This window comes from Varanus komodoensis, unplaced genomic scaffold (assembly GCF_004798865.1).
Source record: "Varanus komodoensis strain SLA01 unplaced genomic scaffold, ASM479886v1 scaffold1, whole genome shotgun sequence".
Classification (NCBI taxonomy): Eukaryota; Metazoa; Chordata; class Lepidosauria; order Squamata; family Varanidae; genus Varanus; species Varanus komodoensis.
The window spans coordinates 21,225,600-21,250,598 of record NW_025335268.1 but is presented as its reverse complement, the minus strand read 5'-3'; the positions used below and the strand labels follow the sequence as shown (position 1 = coordinate 21,250,598).

The 24,999-nt window shown below is 44.7% G+C and overlaps 1 protein-coding gene across 1 annotated transcript in view; it reads right to left on the bottom strand.

Moving 5' to 3' along the window:
- Nucleotides 1–2,470: 2,470 nt before the first annotated feature.
- Nucleotides 2,471–24,999, bottom strand: part of SMYD3 (SET and MYND domain containing 3) — a 405,116-nt gene continuing 382,587 nt past the window's right edge. Inside the window, exons 12-13 of the mRNA XM_044419352.1 lie at nt 20,694–24,461; nt 2,471–2,481 (exon numbers count right to left, since the gene is read on the bottom strand). Coding sequence (XP_044275287.1) covers nt 24,360–24,461 — 102 coding nt within the window. The 3' untranslated portion in view covers nt 2,471–2,481; nt 20,694–24,359. The remainder of the gene's footprint in view (nt 2,482–20,693; nt 24,462–24,999) is intronic.

Genomic DNA, 24,999 nt, shown 5'->3' with positions numbered 1-24,999 from the left:
TTTGCTTGGAAGGCTGATTTGGAGGCATCTGAAGCAACCAGCTGGACCCTTTTCAACGACCAGTGGGGAGGTCTCTTTAAATCATTGTGTAGGTGGCATCTTGTACTAGTGAACCTGAATCCCAGGAACAGCCCCCCACTGGGCTTGTGCAGCTGAGGACGCAGCAAAAAGCCTGTAGTCGTGCAGCAGGTTGGGACCCTGCCTGGGGATCAGCACAGGCCGTGTGGGGGCTTTGGGGGATTTCCTGGTGGCCTTTCAGAAGCGCAGGAGCAGGAGCAGGGAGGGATTCGTAAGAATGGCAGTCTTCCTTTACAGTTTGCACATTTCCCCATTCCAAGTACCTCTGATCTCACTGCCATTGCATCATTCTCTTGGGCTGCTGGCCACTGCGCCTTCTTTTTAAATTATTGTGGCATGTTGATTTCTTGACCTATCTGGAGATGATCCCTAGAAGTTGCTGTATTCCGGACCATAGGCACCATTTCCTAATCAACCTTGAGTGCAGGCTTGGTACAAGCCCTCTTGAAATCCACCCCTCCAGGATCTGCAGAGTTCCTCTCATGCTGAAGGCCATGAATGCTCGCTGACCCTCATCTGCAGAACCAGCAAACTCCCCTTCCCACAACTGCCAGAGGCAAAGAAGGTAGTGCAGGACAGCGGTGCGCCAGGGGCCCCTCCGCAGCGGCCAACTTCGGCACTGCATGCTGTCGCCAGTGGCAGCCACAACTTGTACAGCAGGCGAACTCGATGCCTGACAACCTCCTCCAGGAACACTGGACGCACTCTCAGAATGTGGACACTGGGCCTCTGCAAATTGGCCTGGAGCCCAGGGAACCGAGCCCGGGAAATCCAGCGGATTCCCATCCCCGAATGGATTCCTCACACTTCCCTACTTGTGCGTGACCAAGTGGATTTGGAGTAGCTGTGTATGGAAAAGGTTTAGTGTTGGATTTGAAGACACTCCCTACTCTCTGCCTGGATTTCCTATGGCCACGTGTAATCATGCAATGCAGGTTAATAATAATTCCATGTCCTTCCTTTCAGTATGGCGACCTCTTTGTCCAGCTATTTGGGGAAGGGAGCCTGCTACCACCTTTCATGTGGTCACCCCATGCATGTAGTCCGACTACAATTGGCTTATAGGATTGGCCATAAGTTCGGCTACAGGTTTGGCCATAGAGATTCGTGTCGTGTGATGCCCTGTCTGCGGAATGGGCTGCATGGCTCATTCTGAGCTCTCCCCACTTTTCCTTTTCCTTTGCTCTGCCCTTTTGTCTTAGCCTAACCACACCGGCCAAACAATTAGGAAATCCTGAATTGTAGTGCAACTGTGAGGGTCAAGAGCAGCTAAGCCTCAAAGGAGTAGAAGCAATAAGAGGGGGACTTGGACTTTCTAGGCCAGGTCCTCTTCCACGCACACAAATGTTTTAAAAGCTTTTTTGACCTGCCTGCTGCCAGCATATCACTATATTGCATAAAGTGTGACTGAGGCTGGGTTTCAGCAGCCCTGCAAAGCAGGGCTTGGCTTTTATAAACACACTGCTGGGTGGGGAAGAAGCGCAAAGCAGCACTGCCATGTCCTTCAGAGTTATTGCCCAGTCTGCTAATGGTTTGGGAATGTCTAAGGAAATGCAGTCTGGGGCAGGGTGGCTGAGAAATGAACAAAGGATGCTTTTCTGCATTGAGTACTTGCAGCTTTAGATTTTTTTTTTTTTTTTTGCCAACCTCACTGTTTACAATACCACCTCACTGTGTACACAAACCTGAAAATTCCCACAATATGCCATGAACTTGGTGGAGGCGGCAACTCTTCCTCCAAGGCAATGCCACAATTAATTCATTTGTCTTTGAGGTACAAAGCCGAGTTATTCACACTGTTAACAAAAAGTGTTTGAATTGATGTTCATGTAGAAGACGGAGCAAGATGGGTGGGGCAGATGAAAAGCAAGAGGCAGTTTTCCAAGCTGTGAACGTTTAATGACTTCTGCAGTTGGGCCTCAGGCTTCAGGCTCCCTCCCCTGGACAAGAGGAATCCCCAAGGGGGAAATCTGGTGCCTCTTCTCCCTCCTACACAGTGCGAAGATGGGCCCTTTTACAATGTAGAATGGCTTAGTATGGCTGCAGGGCATTTGTTATCATATGCTATTATTTATTTTATTGCATCTGTATTCTGTCTTTCCTCCAGGAAATAAAGCTATCCCCATGTTTCCCCGTATAACTATCCTGTGGGGCTGGTCAGGCAGAAAGGTCATGACTAGCTGGGTCATCCAGTGAGAAACGGGGCACATTGGCTGCTGGTCCTCCTTGGGCAGAGAAGCAGCCGGGCCACGTGTGCTTTGTCTCGCTGCGGCGTCTCCGATGAGGCAGTGAATCAGCGTGTCTGCTTCCTGAGTGTGTGTGGCTGTGCGAGAGAAAGAGCACGCACCACTGTGTTTATATTTTCTGTGTCTGCATGCTGTAAAGGCAGACATTTGTGTTTGTCTTTGAGTTTTTCACCATGGAAGAGATATTTGACTTTTGCTTCCAGGAATGCATGGGTGATGATTCACCCTAAAATATGTAGAGGCTTTTTCTCTGCATCATTATTTGGACATTGTTGATCCTGTGTGTGTGTGCATGTGCACGCACAAGTGTCATGTGTGAGTTCACTATTGAAAGTAGCGTAGGTAGCCTTCTACAGACAGCTAGTGCCAGGTCCCATCATGGCCTTCATCTTGCCCTGAGCGTGGCTGGCGGTGTGGGCAGAGGCAGCCCACAGCAAAGGATTGTCAAGTCCATCAGCAAAAGGGGTGGAAATATGTGCTTTTTGATACCTGAGAGTTTAATTCTGCTGTCAAAAACATCACTCATGTGCCTTGCACCAGGCCTGGCCAGCACGGATGCCAGGACAGTTACCCCCGTGTGGGAATGGGCAAGGGACTCTGAAAAATACGGTGTTCCCCACCATGGCCAGAGTCAAGGGTAGGCCTGCTTGGGCCCTGCTGGGGCTCTCCAGCCAGCGGGCCGCTGGCAAGACTGCTCTGGCCTTGTTCCTCCCTTGCAATCCACTTGCTCTCCTGCTTCTCTCCTTCCACCAGGCAGGGGAGGGGCTGGGGGGCAGGGGGAGGCGCCGCTGAGGACTTGCTCACTGCCAGGCAAGCAAGTGGCAGCCATGAAGAGGAAGCCTTTAGCAGTGGCGCCACCAGTGGCCATCTGTGGGATGCTGGCTTGAGACCCCATGAAGGCCAGGCTAGGCTCTTGGGCCTGCAGTTCCCCACACTTGGTATAAATAGTAATAAATAACAACAAATGGCAACAAATGGATATTTCTTCATCCCTGTGTTTGTTTTGCAAATATTTATATATTTAAGAGCAAGCCTTTGAAACTTTCTGCGGAATGTGGCCTCTCCTACTAAATCACCCCTCCCCTCATGGAATGGTGCTGCTAAGAGGATGCTGCAGAAAATGGCTAAGGACTCTCAAACCTCTTCACATAACCTGGCTAGGCCGGATCGTGGGCTTTGCATTTGGCAAACAACACCAACAAAATAAAAGGCAGCAATATTACACTTCCATCTAGGCAGCACCATTTTTCAGGCACTGTAAAAGCTCTCATTTGGCTTCAGAGCTCTCCTATTTTGCATACCCTGCTTTTTTATCTCTTTGTCTCATGTGTGCAGAACTGCACACATCTGGTATTTTTAGAATGGAACAATGCTACTAGTTCCAGTGTGATGGAAGCCCGGTCTGGGCGTTTCTTCATCTTTCAGCAAAGCACAGCATGAGGGCAGTGTGTTAGGCAAGGCTGCTCTTCATTTTCTACCTGTTGGAAGCCAGAGGGATGGCAAGCCTGGGCAAGCTTTCCCATGGAACACTGGCTGCATCCCAGATGCTGATCCAGAATCAGGGATGAGGAATGTTTCAGTGAGACTGGGGAGCATGGGCTAGCTCAAGGTTCTGGGATACAGCCAGAGGAAGAGAAGGTGATTATCTCAAGATCCTGGGAATGGCTTGGATGTCCAGCCAGAGGGATGGGCTGCTGGAGATGAGGAATTCTCAGATGCAGACCAGCCCACCCCCCACCCCCCGTGAGCTGGACCCTTTAGCAAGGCATCTGCAATTAGATGAGCAGAATGCAGAGAGGAGCTGTGCTCACCTTCAGGGACCCCCTCGCAAAGGGTTGGGGCCCTTGCTTGTTCATAAGGAGAGTCCCTGGAGGTGAATGCTAGATTGCATTCAGCAAACTGCTCTGTGCATGCTCAGACATCTGTTTGGGGTGATTTGTGTGTAGAAGCAATGAAGAATGCTTTGCAAGGAAAACAGACTGGTCAGTGTGGTCTAAAGGAGGAAGCTTGGCTCCCAACACTTTGGCTCTAATGTGGCAAATGAAATGGAAAGACCCTGCCATTCATGGGAGACCTGGTCAGCATCAAGCACAGGTGCTGGACCAACACCATGTGTATTTCCTTACGAGAGCTCCAACAGCCTGCTTGCTGCTATAGTCTACAGCAGTGTCAGAGTAACTTATAGGTAGGACGTACACATTTCTCTGGGGGTTTGCCTTTCTGGGACCTAGGCAGAAAGCATATTACTATGAGGAATGACAGCAAGGCTAAATTGTAGATCACACCTGAAAATGTTTTTGGAACCATTATCTTACTTAGCACCCCTCTTGTTCAGTTTGCTGGAGCCAACCCAAGGCAGTGTTTGGGCAGAGCAAGAAACAGTGTGAGTTGCTCAGGCACTTCTCCAGAATACAGAGCCAGCTCATCCAGTTAAACTAGAACTTCTAGTCTAAGACACAGACAGATTTATGCTTCCCCAGGTGACAAGTTATCTCAAGAACTACCAGTCTCAAAGTTCCTTCATCCTAGGCTTGAGGGACAAAACACCAGAATAATTGGAGATACAGATCCACTGGAGGTAGAATTCAGTACTGCTGATTTATGCTGGAAATCTAGGAAATTAAATCCATCTCTCTCTCACACACACACCATACTCCCATGTGTGGCTATAAAAATACATCAGGCAGAGATTTCTGAGAAATGTCCTTGCAAAATGATGCATCTAAAACAATTTCTTCAAGTCTGCTCCTGGAAAAAAGCATAACCAATTTACCTTACTAATGAGATTTACAAAATAACACCAATTACAGCACCCCATTGAAACTAAATGTTCAGTGCAGGCACAAGACTAAAAAACCCTCTGGGCTTTAGCCAGTGACTGTGGCAGAAGCTGGAGTTTCAGCAAGCATCACACACAACAGGTATTTCATTATGGGCAAGACCAGTGGGCAGAGAAATCGATGGGACCTCAGCAGAGTCCAAGTGGCCACAGCATAGTTCATGTTCCCCAAACCAAGGCTGGAGACAAGGCTTTGAGCAGGAACTGGCCAACGGACTTGGCCCTTCTCAGTCGACACAGAAAGAGCCACCGTGGCTGCTCCCCAGTCAGGAAAGCAGCCTTGGAGACGGGGTGTTTCCGAGGGAGGGGATGCTTGATTGTTTACCATGCTTCGTTATCTTGCCTGGGATCGGACAGCTGGATAGCCCATTCTTCAACAAGAACCTGCACTCGACCTAGTCATTTTCACTGAGCCTGTTTGCAAGGCTGCACGCGATGTGTGCAATGATCAGCCAGGATTGCAGCCTCTTGATCTGCCGTTTGCCTACCTGTCTTCAGGTCTGACACGTACAGCGGGGGATCATTCGTCTGCACTCTGTTCTTGCATGCTGACTAGGAGGTTTATGCAATGGGTCATTCTCGTAAATATGTCACCTCTTTTAACCTACCTCTAAAGTGGAAACAGTGTTTGAAATGATGGTTTATCATCAGTATTCATCATGCCTTATTAATATTTCTCTGCTTTATTAGAAGCACAACACCTAATTAATACATCCCTAGACTTTTATGTGCCACTTTTATGACTGCATTTGTGACTCTCAGAGATCACATGCTCAGCTTCAGTTCTTCTTTCTTTCAATTTCCAGTGGAAGGCAAAGGAGTTTATTATTCTTCAAGCCGTAAACCTTGCATTTTTTTCTATTCACTTATTTAACAACAGTTCAATTTGTGAGACTATCCAGTTCCTAATCCCGTACTCCAGTCCACTGGACTGGTATCCCAAGAAACCTGAGGAAGAAGGGGAGACTGAAAGCCTTGCTCAGCTATGCAGCTCACTGAGAGACTTTGGTCACAATCATTCAACCTAACCTGCCCCACACAGTTGGTGTTAGCACATGATAAGATTAAATCCTGGAGATTAAGTATTTGGGAAAAGAGGAGTTAGAAATATATGCACAGACATCAGTATTAATCCTTGCTATATTTTTCATTTGGGAGTATTAGCATTTGATGAGTATCCTCTTAAATTCCATGTTTTACTCACCATGATACCTGCTGCCATCAAACTACAGAACAATCCAGTGGTTAAGATGGGCTGCTGCTGTGTAAATGGGAACAAGTTTTATTGGGACCAGAAATGCCATTGCATCTAAAACTAATAGAATGACATAGGGCAGGGATGGGACGCCATCTGTATGCTTCTGCTGTTATCCCTTACTGGTGATAAGAGGTATTGAACAGCAATTAAACTATAAATAACCTCTTGGACAGAACTGAGCTGTGGTTTGGAAGGCATAAGACGTATTATACAAGGTCCAACCTGAGTACAGTTGCTTACATTTGAAACCATGCTTTGCAAACCGGACAGCTGTTGCGCTATGGCTTACTCCAGAGTAGACCTGCCTATACTTGGGCAATGCTTTTTATTACTAGTAAAAAAAAAAAAAAAAAAGGTTCATAGCAGTTGTGTCCAGCCCTGCCATCTTCACTTTCTCTAACCTTTGTCCTGCCCCATGACCCCAGGCAGTGGCAGAATGCATCTCCAAGAACCTACCCAAACTGGAATTCAGCCCTTGAACCAAATAATGCTCACACTTTTACAGGAGCTCAACCCATCCAAAGTGTTGCAAAGACCCAGGGGTCTGACTGATTCAGAAATCTGAATGCCTGATGCTCCACAAATTCATGAGGTCTTTGAGTTAATTGATGAGGAACTCTGTGTGTGTGTTGAAATAATTATGGAGAATTGGATCTAGCAGCTTGCATCAGACTTTTCTACCAACCATTTTGGCTTACTGATCTGTACTGGGGAGCTCTAGAAGGTTATTTATTTATTTATTTATGTATTTATTTATTAAAACATTTCTATGTTGTACTTCAAACTCATCCATGAAATCCGAGGTGTGATACCACATAATATTATAAGATATAATGTAAGAATACCTTCTAGGAGAACCATTAAAGATTGTTTTGGAATTCTCTCTCCACCATCCTCCATCTATATTAAATTGCAAACCTTCCATAAAGGGCAAAACTAATAAATATTCATAATAAGTATAAAATAGTATGAAATGCAAATTCAGATTGTGTCTACATTTAACCATAAATTCTAGATTAATCCTCACATAAAACACTATAGAAAGAGAACAGAATAATCACATAGTATCTTTTCTTTCCGATGACCTTTTAAATATGATTATTTATTGGTTCTTTTTGCTACTGATTATTCAGAAATGAATCTTGCTGTTCCCCATCAGCAACACCCAAATAAATTACTTGCTATGGTAGTTGAAAGAAAAAAAGAATTCACCCTCCAGTAATGTTACTTTGTGATAATGCTATTTTCTTGCAAGGAGGGCTTATTATCTTCCAACTCATTTTCCTAGCTTGCAAATTCATAGTAAGTTGGAAATGTGCTGCAATTTGACGATTGTACATCTCAAGCTTGGGATGATCATGGTAAAAGGTTGGGCTCGACCTTCCTTGCAGCAGACCCTTGCAAATCCTCCTTTTTTGTACAGATACTTATGAAAACAAAAGACACAGCTATATTCTTGGAGCCTAGGAGTGGTGTCATTGCAATTTTTCCCAAGTGTACCAGAGTTATGTGAAATAATAGTGTCAAAGACTGGTCAGTATATGCACACCTGATTCATTTCTACACCCACCCATCACAAAGGGACCGGGAGAATGCACTGGCTGTCTAATTAACCCCTAGTTCAAACCCAGGCACCTTTGTGTGACGATCAACAAACAAGAGCAATTGAAAAGGAGAGAAGAGGAAGAGACTGCAGACCCCTTAATTATTTACTTCCCTTCACTGGCTTTCTTTACAATGGCTTTGGCTGTGGCACAGAAGTAACAACAGTCCTTTGAACACCCCTTCTCCACACTGGGCACACGATGCACACACAAGTGCGCACACACAGTTCTATACCACCCAATACCCAAGTACTCTTGGTTTCCCACACCTCTTTATGATGGAGATGGTTCCAATTCCACCTTCTGGTCTTGCACAGGAGGTGCTGATAATGTGCAAGAGACTCGACAGTCACAGCTGGCTACACAACTGTACACAGGACAATGTATCTGGTCTAAAAATCAGATTCCAAATCATCAATTTTCCTCTAAAGTTTGTCTTTACTCCAGGGAAAATTTTGAAAAAGCATTTTAGGCTATAAACAGAACATGGATTTAAACATGAGTTTTTAACAGAAACAATAAAGCACAGAGTCCCAATATGCCTTTTTATCCATAAGTGAAATGCTTTACAATAACCTTAAATATATTTAAGTAAAAAACAGAAATCTTACAGAGTTTTTATAAGAAAAAGTGGAGTTAACCAAAAAGAATAATCTTGAATATATACAAATTCCTCTGCAAAATAACCTCACAGGAGTCAATATAGGAAAGGGCAACATAACAAAATTTAGGAAGAGGAATGGACAGAAATTTGAGCCATTTGTTCAACAGTATTGGGGCAGTAAAAGAAAGCAAATATAACATTATGAAAAAGGCAGTTTTAATTTTTAATTAATTTTCAATCTAAAATACAAGCAAAATAACAGTATATTTAAAATGCAAATATAAAAACTGATGCACAATAAAATAATTATTAAACTACTGTACTTCCCACCACCAGGACCAAGGATACATATCACAATTTAAAAAAACAAAGAAACCTTCAAACATTTCAGAACATTCTCACCTTCGAAAACTGTAATGATTCTTTTGATGGCTCAAACGCTTTTCCTTTCTTTAAAACGTACTCAATAGAAAAACAACCCTTCCCTGCTTTTCAAGGAGGCCCTCTAATTCAATTGGCTGCAGCAGCTGCCCAGCTCTAGCAAGGATTCCTGAGCAGTAGAGCCGGGAGGAAGTTCAGTAGAATCCATCCCTCCCGCATCCATGGACTTCCTCTTGTGCTTGGCCTGGTCATGGAAAGCCAGCTGAGAGGAGGACCATGGACATCATGGAACAACAGTTGCACAACTGGCAGCCTCCATCCGTGCCACACGCAGAAGCAGAAACAAAAGCTCGTGCAGCCTGTGGAGCGTGATTCCTGGCAAGTGCCTGTGAACACGCGTGGTCTTCATGGGGCACCACCAGGAGCTCAGGCTCAGGGCCACGACAAAGCGGGCCAGAGTCGGGGGGGGCTGAGTCCTGAGAAGCCAATGCACTGCCATCCCCAAAGTGGATTCCTCACACTTCTTTACAGCTGTAGACCCTCGACTACATATTAAACGAAACCCAAAGTTCGAAAGGGGTGATAAAAACAATGCATAAGTCTATAGACAAGAGAACGTGGAGGCCCAGCTAGTGGAAGGTTGCACTCACAAGGAGCACTGAACTGCATGGCATGGGGTCCTGCCTTGTGTCCCGCTGCTCCCAGTGCCCCCGAGTGGTTTCCACCCCTCCCTGGTTCCTTCTAGCAGCACCTGCTGCCCCATCAGCCCCACAGCTGAAAATCAGTCCCAGGGTGAACTGCTGCCGCCTGCATCACCTGCTTCTCCATCATTGGCCCACACACGCCCATGGCTTTGGCCTCAGCCAGTTGCCTACTCACTCACTCACTGTCCGTGGCTCAGAAGAAGCCGTTGCCCAGTCCATAGAGAGCCCTGTTGCTCCAGAGCAGCCCTGCAGGAGTGCTCCACTCTGTGCCACCACGCGAGTGTGGCCACCTGCCCCCTCACTTCCTCCCAGCCCCGCTCTTGCTGCGCATGTGCCTGTGCATTGCGCATTCGGGACTAGCACATGCTGGAGGGGGCCAGCTTCCCCTGAAGCCAGCAGGAGGAGAGCATCTGCATCCAGGATGGAGGCAGCGTGTCCTGCCAGGAAGACCTTCCGGAGAGAGCATGTGTGGACCTCTGCCTGGGAACATGGCTGGCTGTTGGGGATGTGTTTGTCCCGCAGCTGTGGTGGGTGGGCAGGGGCTGGCGGGGCTGGTTGACAGCCCCAAGGAATGCTGGGGACAAGATGGGCATGGAGCAGAGGGTGGGAGACGGAACAGGAGATGTGGGCTTTCCAGAGCGAGCACACACTTGGCAATGTCTCTTGCCGCCTGTGTTCTCCTCCTGAGTAGACAACTTCTGCAAGAGGACAGTGCTGGCTGCAAAGGTGGGCTGCATGGAAGGCAGTTTCCCAATGCCACCTGAGCAACTTGCAGTGACCAGGGTTGGGGGCACCCATAAGATCGAAGCAGGGATCTGCTTATGGTGCTCCTGTGTGCACACAGAACCCTTCCGGAAAGCAACTAACAACAAGATCCAAGAAATGTGCTGCTGTACGCTACATAGGATCCCTCACTAGATCGTTCAGCATAGAGGCTAGGAGCATGCTCCTTCCCTATCCCACAAGAAACTGATCAAAACTTGTTAGCAACAGAGAAAACATCAGTGATCAGAGCTAGAAATCCCCAGCGGCCTTGAATATGCACACGGTCCTGTTCTATGCAAAAAATGAACTCGGTCAGAGCAAGGTCAAGGAAACCGTAGCTCAGTGGTAGAGCACTGCAGTGGCACCCAGGGCTAGAGGCAACACTCAGCACTCCCAAGTGATCCTAGGAAGACTCTCTCCAGAAAGCCTGGAGAGTTGGATCATTAGTGCTGGCCTAAATGGATCCAAGTTTGGCTCTTTAAAAGGCAGTTTCCTGTGTTCCTAAAACAATAATAACTAGAAAGCAACCATAACTTTGAAATACAGGTCACAGTGATGGTGCATATAGACATAAATAAAAACTAGTGGCTAGTCTAGAACCATATTAATAAATTATATACCAGTCAAGAGTAAAGGGGAAAGAATTTTAAAAAGCCATACAAGAAGGCAGGGCATACCATTGTCAGCATCTGTTCAGTTATGGGGAAGGGAGGAGCAACATGAAAGGGGTACTCCAGCCCAACAGGAACAAGTACTTGTATAATGTGATATCCTGCATCAAATGATCACTGTCTGACAGCTGAGGTTGCATGTAATGTTGTTAATTTCGGATGTAATTCTCATGCTCTTCAGTGGAATAACATTTTAGAAATGGCCTCCACTCACAGAAGATAACAAGCGTGTTGAAAAATATGCAGCACTGCTTACCTGCACTGAGACAAATTTCTTCATTTTGTTCATGGTTTGATTGCTGGCACTTGAACGCTTCAAGGCATCTGAAAAAGCATCTTTTGTACAAAATAGCATCATTTCACACACGTGTGGTCTCTCTCTCTCTCTCTCTCTCTCTCTCTCTCTCTCTCTCTCTCTCTCTCTCTCTCTCTCTCTCTCTTTCTCCTCCTGTGTGTGCATATAAAGGTCATTTGGTCCCTTGAGGGCTATAGTGAATTTGTAAGTATCTCTAGCTATGTGGAGCTGTGTGTATTCTAATTAGCAAGGCTGAATCCTTCATTTTCTTTTGTGAAGGAATCTCTAAGGTCCTTATTAAAACCTATGATCCCTCTAAAGAATTATGGGAACAGAGTTGCAACAGCCATGTTCATTGCAAAACCAAAGTAAATAACCACTTTTGACTGCTGGTGAAGAGACACCAGTAGGTAAATAGGAAGACTGTGATATGCATTTATTGGCTGCTGCTGGCTCATGAGATCTATGGGCATTTAAAAGTGTGCTCAACCCTTAATGAAATCAACTGCAAGTGTAAAATCAGTCTCAAGTGTAGAGGTAATTGACTGAGTCCTTTGGGACTTCACTGAAGTTAAGTGTAATTATCTTTGACCTGGTTTGCATGTAGCAACCCATCAGTAAAACATGGGTTGCCCTGTACAGCCAGCACTTCAGCTTTTACTTTACAACTCATGATGGTTTCCTCCCATCTTCCTCCCTTGGAGCACCTTCCTCCCTTGGCTAGATCTCAGTCCATAAGTTAACCTATGGTTTGTTTACAGGCTAAACAAGCTAACAGTTAACTGAACAACCCTGCATTCCACAACCTGTGTATGAGCCAATGGTGGGTTGCAGAGTACAAGCAGAAATGGTTGGCACATTATAGACAGCCTGCCTACTTATTCCCTGTTGTTCTACAGCCCATGGTTTATTTAACTGTAGAGCTGTTGAATGGGGCTTTTGTCCTGGATTGTACCTAGAGGTCTTTAAGAAATTTGTTTGATCTCCCTTTAGAAATTAAGCAACATGATTTGTACCTTCTGACCCCAGTGTCTGGATTAGAATGCAGACTGAATTCTGATTTTGCATTTCTCTGAATTTTACAATGCAGTTTGCAAGTTTCAACTATATCAAAATGCATATAAAATTGATGTAAAACTGTATGTCAAGCTCTCTTGGCTAATAAAAACTAGCAAGGAAGGAACAGCTGGCTGGAACAGGGAGGTGATTAATGTCTCTTTACTAGAAGGTGTGGTCCCGGCCACCTGAAACAGGCAGTGGTGAAGCCACTCTTGAAGAAACCCTCAGAAGAACTCAACCATTTGGGCCCAGAAAAACTCAACCATTTTAGGCTGCTGGCAAACTTCACCTTCCCAGGCAAGGTTCTTGAGTGGGTGGTGGCAACCAGCTCCAGGCACCCTTGGATGAGACTGGTCATCTTGATCTATTTCAGTTGGGGTTTAGGCCTGGTCTGGCATGAAAACAGCTTTGGTCACCTGTATTATGCTGTGTGTCAGCAGAGAGGCAGTGGGAGCGTGACCCTGTTGTTCTCCTGGACCTCTCAAGAGCTTTCAATTGTTTTGTCAAAGGCAAAGGGTTCTTTCTGGATCCAGAAGCAATGAGCACACAGGTGGGCTAAAGTCTAAAAATTTTATTCTAAAGCAGGGACAATAATGTAAACAAACCTAGTGACATGGAAAGGAAAAAAAGGGAAATACAATACCAAGCAAGCTGGCTTTCCTCAGTCAGCCGTCAGGAGCTACCCTTTGCGAGCAGCAAGGAAAAAGCCCCAGTTTTGACCGGCATGTAGCACCTTCCTCCCTTGGCTAGATCTAACACTGAAACTTGCTTGGGTGGAGCCACGAGGCTTTTTTCTATCCTAAATCTTAACAGTGTTACCTGCTGTAGAAATCTACGTGCTATTCAAAGCAGTTAATTGGCCACATCTGCTGATCGTGGCTCTCACGATGACCAGGATGGTTCTAAGGTCAGCAGCAGCTTAGAAAAACATTCTTTTGCATTCCGGAGAGTTTTTAAGGAGGGGAGGGGGTTAATGTTAGGGTGGTGTGACATAATAGAAGGACAATTGTGTCACATCACCCTAACTCCTTGATACACAATGGTCTTCCAGTGATTTTTCTCTACATCAATACCATCGCCCATGGTATCCTTCTGGAGCATCTGTCTGAGTTGGGAGTGGGGAGCAGCTTGGGGGATATAGCTCTGCCTCTTGGAGTCTCCAGTATGGGGTCCTCAGGGGTCCCCCTTGTGCCCCATGTTGTTTAACATCTACATGAAACCACTGAGTGAGGTCATCTGGAGTTTTGGAGTGTGTTGCCATCAGTATGCTGATGACACACAGCTCTTTCTCCTTTTCATCTTCAGCAGGTGAGACTGTGGAGGTGCTAAATTGGTGCCTGGCCATGACAATGGACTAACTAATGGACTAACTAATGAGGGCTAACAAACTGAAGCTCAATCCAGCAAAACCAAGATGCTGTTAGTGGGTGGTTCTCCTGATCAGATGGAGGGGATTACCCTAGAAAGCTCTGCACTGCTTGGGACCAAATCTGATGCATGCCTCTCCCAACCACAACTTACCTGGACACTACAATCAAGATTTGTGGCCTGGCTCTGATTACCACCTCCAAAGGAAGCTCATCTAGTGGCAACAAGCAACATGGCCTTTTCAGTGTTGGACTCCCAGTTGTGGAACAAGCTCTCACTGAGACCTGCCTGATGTCAACTTTAATATCTTTTGGCACTAGGTTAAGACTGTCTTCTACCATAGGGCATTCAGTTAGTTTCCTGTTATATAGGTACATACATTAGCTGCTTCAACACTTTTTGTGCTTTATTGTGTATAAGCTATTGTAACTTTTGTTTTAAATTTGTATTGTATGGTAATTTTAATGATATTTTTATTGTTCCTTGTATGTTACATTATGTTTTATGTGATTATAGAAATAAACTAATAATAATAATAATAATAATAATAATAATAATAATAATATATCCTACCTTCCCTGTAGAATAATGTAGAAATGGGACAGAATACTAATGAATGAAAGTGACACAGACTGAAAAATAGGAATCTAGTTGCTCCCAGATTCTCATAGTTAGCAGAATACTCACAGATGGCAATCAAGTTACGTTGCCTACAGCATCTTAGACACATTCTTACATACCGGACAAATGGATTCACGCACAAATCAATCAGATACCATAGAAGGATCACAAGAAGTTCATGCATGCTTGAAAAGTGCTCTCGCGTGTGTGCAGGGCAACCGGTTTTTCCTTCTGGCAACCACCTTTTGTGTCTCACTGCTTTGGAGGGGCTAAACACTTGGAGGGAGGGTTGGGGGAGGGGGTGCCAAAAATGACTGACATCCCCGTGCAAACATACTCAGGAAACTTTGGGACTCTATTACTCTAAATAATTTGAGCTGCTGTATATGTGAATTTCCGTAAGTCTTGGTTTCCCTCCACTCTCCTTTGAGAAGAAATAAAGATGACTGTCTCTGAGTCAATGAATCTGATCTTACATTATGAGCACAGATGACCTGTCTGTGTTCTTGAGGAGGAAGCATTGTACTGTGGCAAAGGAAACAGCATAAATGATCTTTCGTGGCAAAGACAGCAGCTCTTTGTTAGAGGGTGTTATTGCTGACAAGCAATAGCAGAATGTGGTGTCCATGTTCTAGGCAGCCTCTCTCCAGTCTTCCAATAACTCAGTTCCTCTGGCTTTTTACTCCCTTTGCTGCCACTGATATCTGTTTGTGATCAATTTAAGGGAAACTGTCAGATCAAATGCAACAGAAAATGCAGTTTTTCTACAGCTTCTGTGTATGCAGGAAAATAGAGTTATCATCTGTGCTTTTCACCTTACCAGTGGCTTTCATTCTATTTATTTATAAATGATCTGGAATTAGGAGTGGCCAAATTTGCTGAATGCAGCAGATCATTTGGCATGGTGAAAACAAAGAAGGGTCTCTACAAACAGGGAGAATGGGCGTCAACATGGTAAATGTGGTGCACTTTGGGGCAAAAATTCCCCACTTCAGGTGTAAGCTGATGGGATTTGAGCTGTGACAAACCAAGAAATTTTGGGGTTCTAGCAGACAGCTTGATGAAAATGGCAATGCAGCATGCAGCCTCTATGAAAAAGGTAAATTCCATATTAAGCATAATTAGGAAAGAAATTGAAAATAAAACTGCCAGTGGCACATTCCCCTTATACAAATCTATGGTATGACAACACTTAGAATAATATGTGTAGTTCTGGTCACTGCACTTAAAAAGGGACATCATCGTGCTGGAAAAAGTGCAACTAAAATGATCAAGGACTTCCTCCCCCGTGGAACTTTGCAGCTTAGAGTTAAGAGGAGACGGGACAGAGGTCTGCAAAATGATGCATGGTAGGGAGATGGTGTTTCACCTTTCTCATAATGCAGGAACCTGATGTCATCATGAAGCTGGTTGGTGGGCAATTCAGGACAAAGAAAAGCAGTAGTTCCTCACAAGGTGAGTAGGGAATCCACTGCCACACGGATTTGGTGAGCAATTTGGCTGGCTTCACAAAGGGATTGGACACATTTGCAGAGAAGGCTCTCAGTAGCCACTAGTCCTGATGGCCCTGGGCCACCCTCTGTATCAGAGGCAGTGTGCCTGGCCACACCAGATGGACCCTGATCCAGGATGGCTCTTCTGAAGTTAAACATAGAAACAGAACGAGTCAGAAGGGGCCTCCCGAGCCATCAAGTATGACCTCTGGCACCAGCTGGCTCTGCTCATGACATGCCCACCATGTGCATGTCCAGCCTATCTTTGAACACCCTCACCGGGGCCTCAACGACCTCTTGTGGAAGCCCATTCCACACCCCCGGGGTCCTTAGGTTAAGTTCTTAGGTTATTCAAAGAAAAAGTTACCATGAATCATTGCCTTTTTCTTTTTCTTTATTATGTACTATTTCTTTATTATTATTTTCTTTCTTTCTCCCCCTGCTCCTCTCTCGTTATTGCTACATTTGCAAATTTGAAACAAAATCATACAGGGAATGTTCAAGGCACACTTTGACGGCTGGGGGGAAGGGGGTCCAAGGTGCAGCTAAGATCAAAACACAGGAAAGCAGCCGAGTAGAAATGTGATCTGAACTGCAGGGCCCAGCAGGTGTCCCGAGGTCAGTAACACAGAGTTTCAAGTGCAATGCAAGGCCAGGGAAGTTGCAAAGTGGAACTCAAGATGAGGCATTGTTTCCATCAGTCTTCAAGTCACATCTGAGAGCTGATATCGCTAGAGCTGCCAGAGCCACACGGAGGCCTCAGCTACATCAGATGCTCGGGTCACATGGCCTTCTCTTGTGGAGAGCCCTCTTTAGTAAGGAAGGGCTCCTCTGCCTGGCCACCATCTTATCACAACTCTCAAGGTGCCCATGTCGTTGGGGCCAGAAGTGTGCCTCAGAAGCAGAATTAAATGCTGTCCAGGAGGCAGAATAGATAGCGCGGCTTTGAGGATCCCAGACCACCTTGGGTAGTGGTGGAGTGTTCAGAGGTGACCTGTTCCCGCGACCATGTGGCTCTGAAGATTCTGGTACCTTCTCTGAGCATGATGGCAGTGCGGGCATGACAGCCAGTGCCCCGAGAGCTGCACCTCTTGGTGTGTTCCCCTCACACAGCACCTGTGGTGCACTTGAACTGAGTCCAAAGTTTCATGAGTTGGATCCAGATTTGTGCTGGATTGTGTTGATGGAAGTTGATTTCCCTGCCCCTTCCTTCCTATACTAACACCTCCAGGCGTCAGAAAATGCAATACAGGAGACTCTGATGTATGAGATGAGGTTTGGTGGTGGGAAGGAGAGTCCCCCAAAACTGGGTAGAGGGACCTCTGACAAATGGAGCCCACCTCTTGTCCTTTCTTCTTGTAGGTGGCAGATCCAGATCCAATCTTCTATGTACATGTGCACATAATTCCACTAAATTCCCATTGTATTTCAAAATCACATACTTAAATCTCTTCCTTAAAAGCTGACGAGGATGTCAACTTCCGCAGGATTTTGATGTGTGTGTGTGCGTGCAGAGAGAGAAATGCATACAATTTGAACACAATTTGTACCAGTTATGAAGGGTGTGACTGTGAATAAAATGGCATTTTTTGTATTTGCAAAGTATGTGAGCAGGCTTCCCTTCCCCTATTTATGCCACCACAAGAGAAAGCAGCAGTTTATGTATGCATTCCTTTCATAACCAATACATCCTGCACATATTTGCATTCAGGTATCAAAATACTGACAAAAGTTAAAATACCTCATAAACAGGAGTCCTTTGCCTCTCCTTGAACTGATTGTGGCCGCATTGTTGAACTAACCTTTATTTAAATCGCACGGAGCTGTCAAGCCCTGGCTGTTCCCGTTTTCCCCGCATAAGCCATAATGGGTGAAGAGAGCAGGAACGACACCCCTGCTGTCTCTGCTGCTCCACAGCTCTGCCCACCAGAAATTAAATTGTCCAGCAAATAACTCTCCAACAAAACTTAATGTCTGTTTCAGTTATTGCTCCTGCTGAGAGGAACACAGAGAATGAAATAAATTGTAATCAGTGAGAAGCAGTACAAAGGACGTGCGGTTTGGACAACCTCCATGTGCGAAATATGCACAAGCCAATGCACTGTTCAACCAGTGTTTATGAAAGCTTTCCCTCGTTAGTCTAGTGGTTTAGCAACTGGCCGCAAGGTAACAAAAACGGTGCAGCACGAAATGATATGGGCTGTATCCAGCCACTGTCTCCAACTGCACAAGAGGAAGAAAGTCCCCTCCCCCCATATGGGCTGCCTGTACTCATTGAAAACTGAGCAGAGCATGCTTTTATTTGCCATCCAGCTGATTTGGGTCAATTCCCCCTACCTATTGCAGCCCATAAGACATTGAGATCTCTTGGGAGGTCTTTCACGGAGTACAGTATGCTGCAAGGGAAAGAAACGAAATGGAAATATCTGTTCTGCGAACTGCCTTGCACGGACACCACCTTAGATTTCACCCTGTGTGCTTCAAATTCACAGTCTAGAGAGTGGGCAATCAAGAATCAACCCTTGATTGCCCACTGGATGATTTGGCTTAGAAATCAAGGGGGGGATTCACATTTCACCACAGTTGAGGCTTTTCATCTACTATACATCTAAATCTGAACTCCTTACTCTTATAGTGACCCATGACCCACTTTGAAATGTTTTGATGAGGATACACAAGAACGAAAAACACTCTGCTGTATTCCTTTAATTTATTTTTGATATGCAATACAAACACAATCAAACCACACCACTGGAGAAGAAAAGATGAAGAAGAGAACTAAAAGAGTACAATTCTTGAGTGAAATCCAAAAAGATCCAGAGAACTAGTTATATATATCCCTATATATTAGTATATTACAGAGCATGCTATTATTATAATTGTGCATATACTTCAATAAAGGCACCTGAAATGTCCTTAAATGTTCTCTTAAAGGCCACCCATTCAAGTTTCATTAAATTCCCCACCCCTGGTGTTATTGAGGTGGCAGCTTATCTTTCCACTGCAGTAGTACAGTTGTACCTTGGCTCAAGAACTTAATCCATTCCAGGACCCTGGTTGTGACCCAAACTGGTCGTGAGCCAAGTTCAATTTCCCCATAAGGGTCAATGTAAATAATGTTAATCCATTCTATAACCATTTTTTAAATCAGAAAAATGTGAAGCAAAGTGACAATAACAAAGATTGTGGCCATCTCCCCCCCCCCCCACCCAAAGCACAAGCGCGGCCATCTCCCTGCCCCCCCAGTATGACCGAGATTGTGCCTGTCATCCCTGCACACGCCCGTCATCCCTGCAGGAGCCCGTCATCCTGGTGTGGTGTCAGGGGAGGGGGGGGAGAGACGAGTGCAAACGGGGTGTGCTGAGGGAGGGAGAGATGGCCGCAATTGTGCTGGTTGTTGGGGGGGGGGAATGGCCAAGATTGCACCTGTCTTTCCTGAAGGAGCGCACCCGTGATCACGCACACCTTCCCTGCATGAACAGAACTGTGATCGCAGCCATCCCCCCCCCCCCCCGAGTGGAGAGGTGGCCACGATCGCAGTTCCATTCGTGCAGGGAAGGCGTGCGTGATCACAGGCGCGCTCCTGCAGGAAAGACGGGCACAGCACAGCACAGCCACAGGGGAGATGGCTGAGATTGCACTCGTCTTTCTTGCAGGAGTGCGCCTGTGATCACACACTCCTTCCCTGCGCAAAAGCAACTGCGATCATGGCCATCTCCCCACTCAGTGGGGGGGGGGAGGGAGATGGCTGCGATCTTGGTTGCCACCCAATGCAGAGTTCGTGACCCAAGTCAAAATTTTAACGAAATTTCTGTTTGTGACCCGATTTGTTCATGTTCTGTGTCCAGGGTGAGAACTGGACACGGAACCACTGATTGATTCAAAATTGAGAAAGGAGTTTGGCAAAGCTGCATACTGTTGCCCTGTCTATTTAACTTATATGCAGAGCACATCATGAGAAAGGAGGGGATAGATGAATCACAAGTTGGAATTAAGATTGCCGGGAGAAATATCAACAAGAAAAATATGCATATGATACCACTCTAATGGCAGAAAGTGAAGAGGAACTAAAGAGCCTCCTGATGCGGGTGAAGGAGGAAAGCGCAAAATTTGGCTCGAAACTCAACAGTAAGAAAACTAAGATCATGGCATCCGGTCCTATCACTTCCTGGCAAATAGATGGGAAAGAAATGGAGGTGGTGACAGATTTTATTTTCCTGGGCTCCAAGATCACCGCAGACGGGGACGGCAGCCAAGAAATTAAAAGATGCTTGCCCTTTGAGAGGAAGGCCATGGCAAATCTAGACAGCATACTAAAAAGCAGACACATCACCATGCTGACAAAAGTACGTGTAGTCAAGGCTATGGTTTCCCCAGTTGCTATGTATGGCTGTGAAAGCTGGACCATAAGGAAGGCTGAGCACCGAAGAATTGATGCCTTTGAATTGTGGTGCTGGAGAAGCCTCCTGCGAGTCCCTTGGACCCCAAGGAGATCCAACCAGTCAGTCCTAGAGATCAACCCTGACTGCTCTTTAGAAGGACAGATTCTGAAGATGAAGCTCAAATACTTTGGCCACGTAATGAGAAGGAAGGACTCATTGGAGAAGACCCTAATGCTGGGAACAATTGAAGGCAAAAGAAGGGGATGGCAGAAAACGAGGTGGCTAGATGGAGTCACTGAAGAAGTGGGTGTGAGCTTAGGTGGACTCCGGGGGATGGTGCAGGACAGGAAGGCCTGGAGGAAGGTTGTCCATGGGGTCGTGATGGATCGGGCACAACTTCCTGACTAACATAACATAACATAAGATCCACAATCCTTTGTGAAATTGATAATACTGAAAGACTTCATTGAATGGGCAAAATGGGGTGCTCCAGTTTGTTATTCAGTGCTTGAAACCCTATATATCATATCTATCCACTGATAATAGACCTTTCCGCATATGAATTCCTGAACTGATGTAGCTGTTTGGCATCAGTTAATACTTCCAATAACACAGGAAGCTCTGAAGCTGTTAGAACAGCAAGACCAAACCTAGATTCTAACAAATGTTACAGTTGGATATATTGCCATGAAGTTGTAACTGGTAATTTAGATGTAGCATGCAAAGCAGAAAATGGCAAAACTATATAATCAGGAGAAACTGATCCAAAGTAAAAAGGGGCTCATTCATCCAAGTCTACTTAACAAAATTTTCTTGCCAATTTCTCCATAAAGATAATTTTGCATGAGAAAATAAGCCAAACTGCAAACTAACCCTAATCCACAGCCAAAGCTCTCTGGCTTCATGACATTTGGCTTCATGACATTTAAGTCACCCATCTAGACTTCAACCAGGCCCAACCCTACTTAGCTTCCAAGATTAGGGAGGATCAGACCCTTCAGGCTATATGGCAGGGAATCATCTCCAATATGAGGACAGCAGAAACTCTAAATGCTAAACAAGCTTCCCTTCCCATAAACACCTGGTAATAGCATTACAGCACAAAGCATGCTCAGAATTTTTTTCAAAAGTTGTTCACAATGCAATTGCAGGAACCCCACTAATTACCCACCATATAGGATATGTGGATGCAATTAAAGTACAAACATGTAAACAGAGTGAGTGTGTGCACATGTATGCACACATGTGGGGATAGAAGTAGGACTGTGGGAGTGGGGAGAAGTGTTCATGGAAGCTTTTCCTTCCTGATGCAAATACCAGCTTGGGCAGGTACCTTTTCACTGGTACAGTTCCCCATTCACTCCCCATAAACCCATTCCTGCTGTGCTCCCCTACAACTCCAATGTTTATCAAAATGTGTGGATCAATTCCATTTATGTGTTTAATTATCATGCATTTAGTTGTTTCAATTGTTTTCAGGCAATTAATGTGCATCATGTCTCGCTTGGCCCTAAATGCCTGGGTCTGGTCTAACTTCTAAATTTCACTTTCATACCTTCAATTTTTAAAAGTAAACAACCAAGGTTGCTTCGCTGCTGGACAGGATTCAGCCTTTGGTTACATATATGGCTATGCAGCCAGAGTGGTAGCACTGTGAAGAAATAACAACAACAACAACAACAACAACAATTTCATCTATATACCACCCAGTTCCCAAATGTGTCTCTTGCTTGGCCTCTGGTATCTCTCAGGCAAGTGCATGATGTCTCATTTGCTACAATTTGCACAAACAACTTTAGAGGACATTATCCTCAAGCATTTATGAGATGTGGCCGTAACATGTGCCTGGACCATTCATTTCCTTTGCAATGCGTTCTCCTTGCATTGTAATGAATGCTGCCAAGTTATTGTTGAAGAGAAGTTCACTCAAGATGAATGAAAGGGCAGCTATGGCTATACAGACAGCAGTAAATTGTCCAGCAGGGAGGCAAAGACTGAATGCAAAAAAAGACATCTTAAATGAGTTTTGAAGCCATACAAGTCTTCACTTGTATGTATGACTTCATACAAGTCGTACACTTCTAGCATATTGGTTGGTTGGCTGGTTGGTATAGCAATATACCTAGCAATATTGATTGGTTGACATCCATTTAAGGGTTAAAAATTAAGTGTAACAGCATTGCACAAATGATCTCAGCCAATGGGAAATTTTTACTTTTCCCAGGAAGGGCTATTAAAAACACAGGAAGCTTCCACCTGGCTGCTTCCTTCCATGTTTTCCATTCATGCTCACAGTAGGAAGAAAAAAGGATGGAGGTGGCAGTGAAGACCACCAAAAACCCTGTTGCCCCAAGGCTACTTAGTGAGGTGAAGTTTGCCCCCTCCAGGTGTTTTTCAGCAAGGAATGGGAAAAGAGCTTGATGGATGCCACAGCCGGGCCTTGTGGGTACAGTGGCACCACTGTCTTTACTTTGCTGTAAAGACCTGATCTAAATATTATTCCACTAAGTATTTTGATGCATACATATTTTATATTTCATGTTTTAGAGTGAAAAATGTGAATGGCATCAACATTTTCTCATGATTCCACTAGTCACATCACGTGGAACTTGGGGATCACACAAGGTATTTTGGGGAGGAATTTATCCCAAGTGCTATGGTCCTCCTTTCAGTGAGTAGGAGCTGAAGTGGCCTCTTAACCAGGCACTTTGTGTATTAAAACAAAATTTTTTACAAAATGGAGACAAGAATACACAACAAAGTTACTGCATAAAGCAAGTAATGTACTTTTTGTAGCTTGGCAGTGTCACTGTTAGCATCGGCACAGATTCTTGGGAACCTAGTGTTCAGATTCTAATCTGTACAGTCTTCCATTTCAATGCTTAGATTGTCCATTTTAGGGTAGGCAGAACAGCAAGAGCCCCTGACCAATGCTCTGGAAAGCTGTAGCCAGTCAAAAACCGGATTAGTCAAGGATCTGAAATGGGGTAAGACAGTTCCTTGTTTTCTGGACTTTTTATGGTAAGTGCATTTGGTATTCCACACGTGAAAGTACACCTCTAGGCAACAGTGCAAGGCTGAAGTGTTTGAATGATACAGTAAGATTAGTAGTGCAATCCTATGCAAGTTTAGTTGGAAGTAAGCCCATTCTGTTCAAAGTGGCTTATTCAGTAGCAAATGTGCTTATGACTGTAGCCTAAAGGGTCTGGTCTTCCTTACTATGAGTGCTTCCTCAACTTTCTTGTATTCAGTAAAACCATGAAATTACCGCAGTCAGACTTTTCACAGCACCAATCAAGCATTAATACTATTAAAACTGGACTACTCAAATGACTTAGGAGCTAAAACAGGTTTATAAATTTGAAATATGAGATCCAACCTGAAATGCAGCTTCTGTGATCAGCAAATTAACAGAAGGTATTCTAAGCAAGAGTTAAGCCATGACCGGAAATGACATAATTAGCATGGGACAGAAAGAAGCAATGCAATAAAGGGGGAAAAGAAGTGTCAAAAATTAAGTACAAATACTTCTAATGATTAAAGTGTTTGACTCTATTATTTTTAATTTATTCCATATACTAACATAGTTCAAGGCATAGAGGGGGTATGCCAAAAAAACCCCCCCAAAACAAAACAAAAACCCCAACAACCAAAACCTATGATCAATGCAGAATGGTATTTACACACATTAACATTTTCTGTGCTTCACACATAAATTGATTGTACCTTTAGCAGGATTTGTCCAAATTTCTACTTTGCAGGCAGTATATTTCTGCTGGAAATATCAACTAGTGAGAACATCAGTTGGGAAATGTACAGAACAAACACTACAGAATTTATACAATGAAACAAAACCAAAATGGAACTTTGTCTTTGCTCTAGCCAGATCAATGGGATCTGATCTATGGATATGGGTATTTCACTGCCCTTTCTCCTTCCATCCTCTGCTCCATTTTCCTTCTGAAGATCAATGTCTTGCGGGTCTTCCTTTTTATTCAAAAGATTTGCTTGCTTCACATTCCTCCTTCAGCATCATCAAGTCTTGTAGTAGGCTGTGCTCAGCCCCATGGGTCACCTTCATGATATCATAAGCCTGAAGCAGAGACAAGTAATCCATCATTTCCTTATAGTATCTCACTCAACGACAGGCCAGGAAGTTCTTTCTTTCTTCTTTCCCTTATTTTTAAACCTGTTTTCACCCATCTGTAACTTTGTAACACCCTGTGCCAGTTCAGCCTTCACCTTGGCATATCCCATCATTTGAAAAGGCAGGGATCCATGTCTGCACAACAATAGCTTTTCTATATTGGTCCACATGTTGTGGCATTTGTTGGTATCTGATTTTTAAAAGATTATTTGAAGCATTTTTATGCCACTCTTCAGACACAAAGGTTCTCAGAATGGCTTACATATAATCAATTAAGTAAGACAGTTCCTGTCCACAGTTTAAAATCTAAACAGACAAGATGAACAAAGATGAAGGAATCTGTGTAGTGCTGAATTCATATATGTGAAATCCTTGTTAGGCTTTATAAGTGGTGTGGGAAAGTGGCTGTAAATAAGTCTTTCAGATTTATAATTTACAGAGGCTGCCTCTAGTTTGCGAGTCATCACATGATTACCTGGAATAT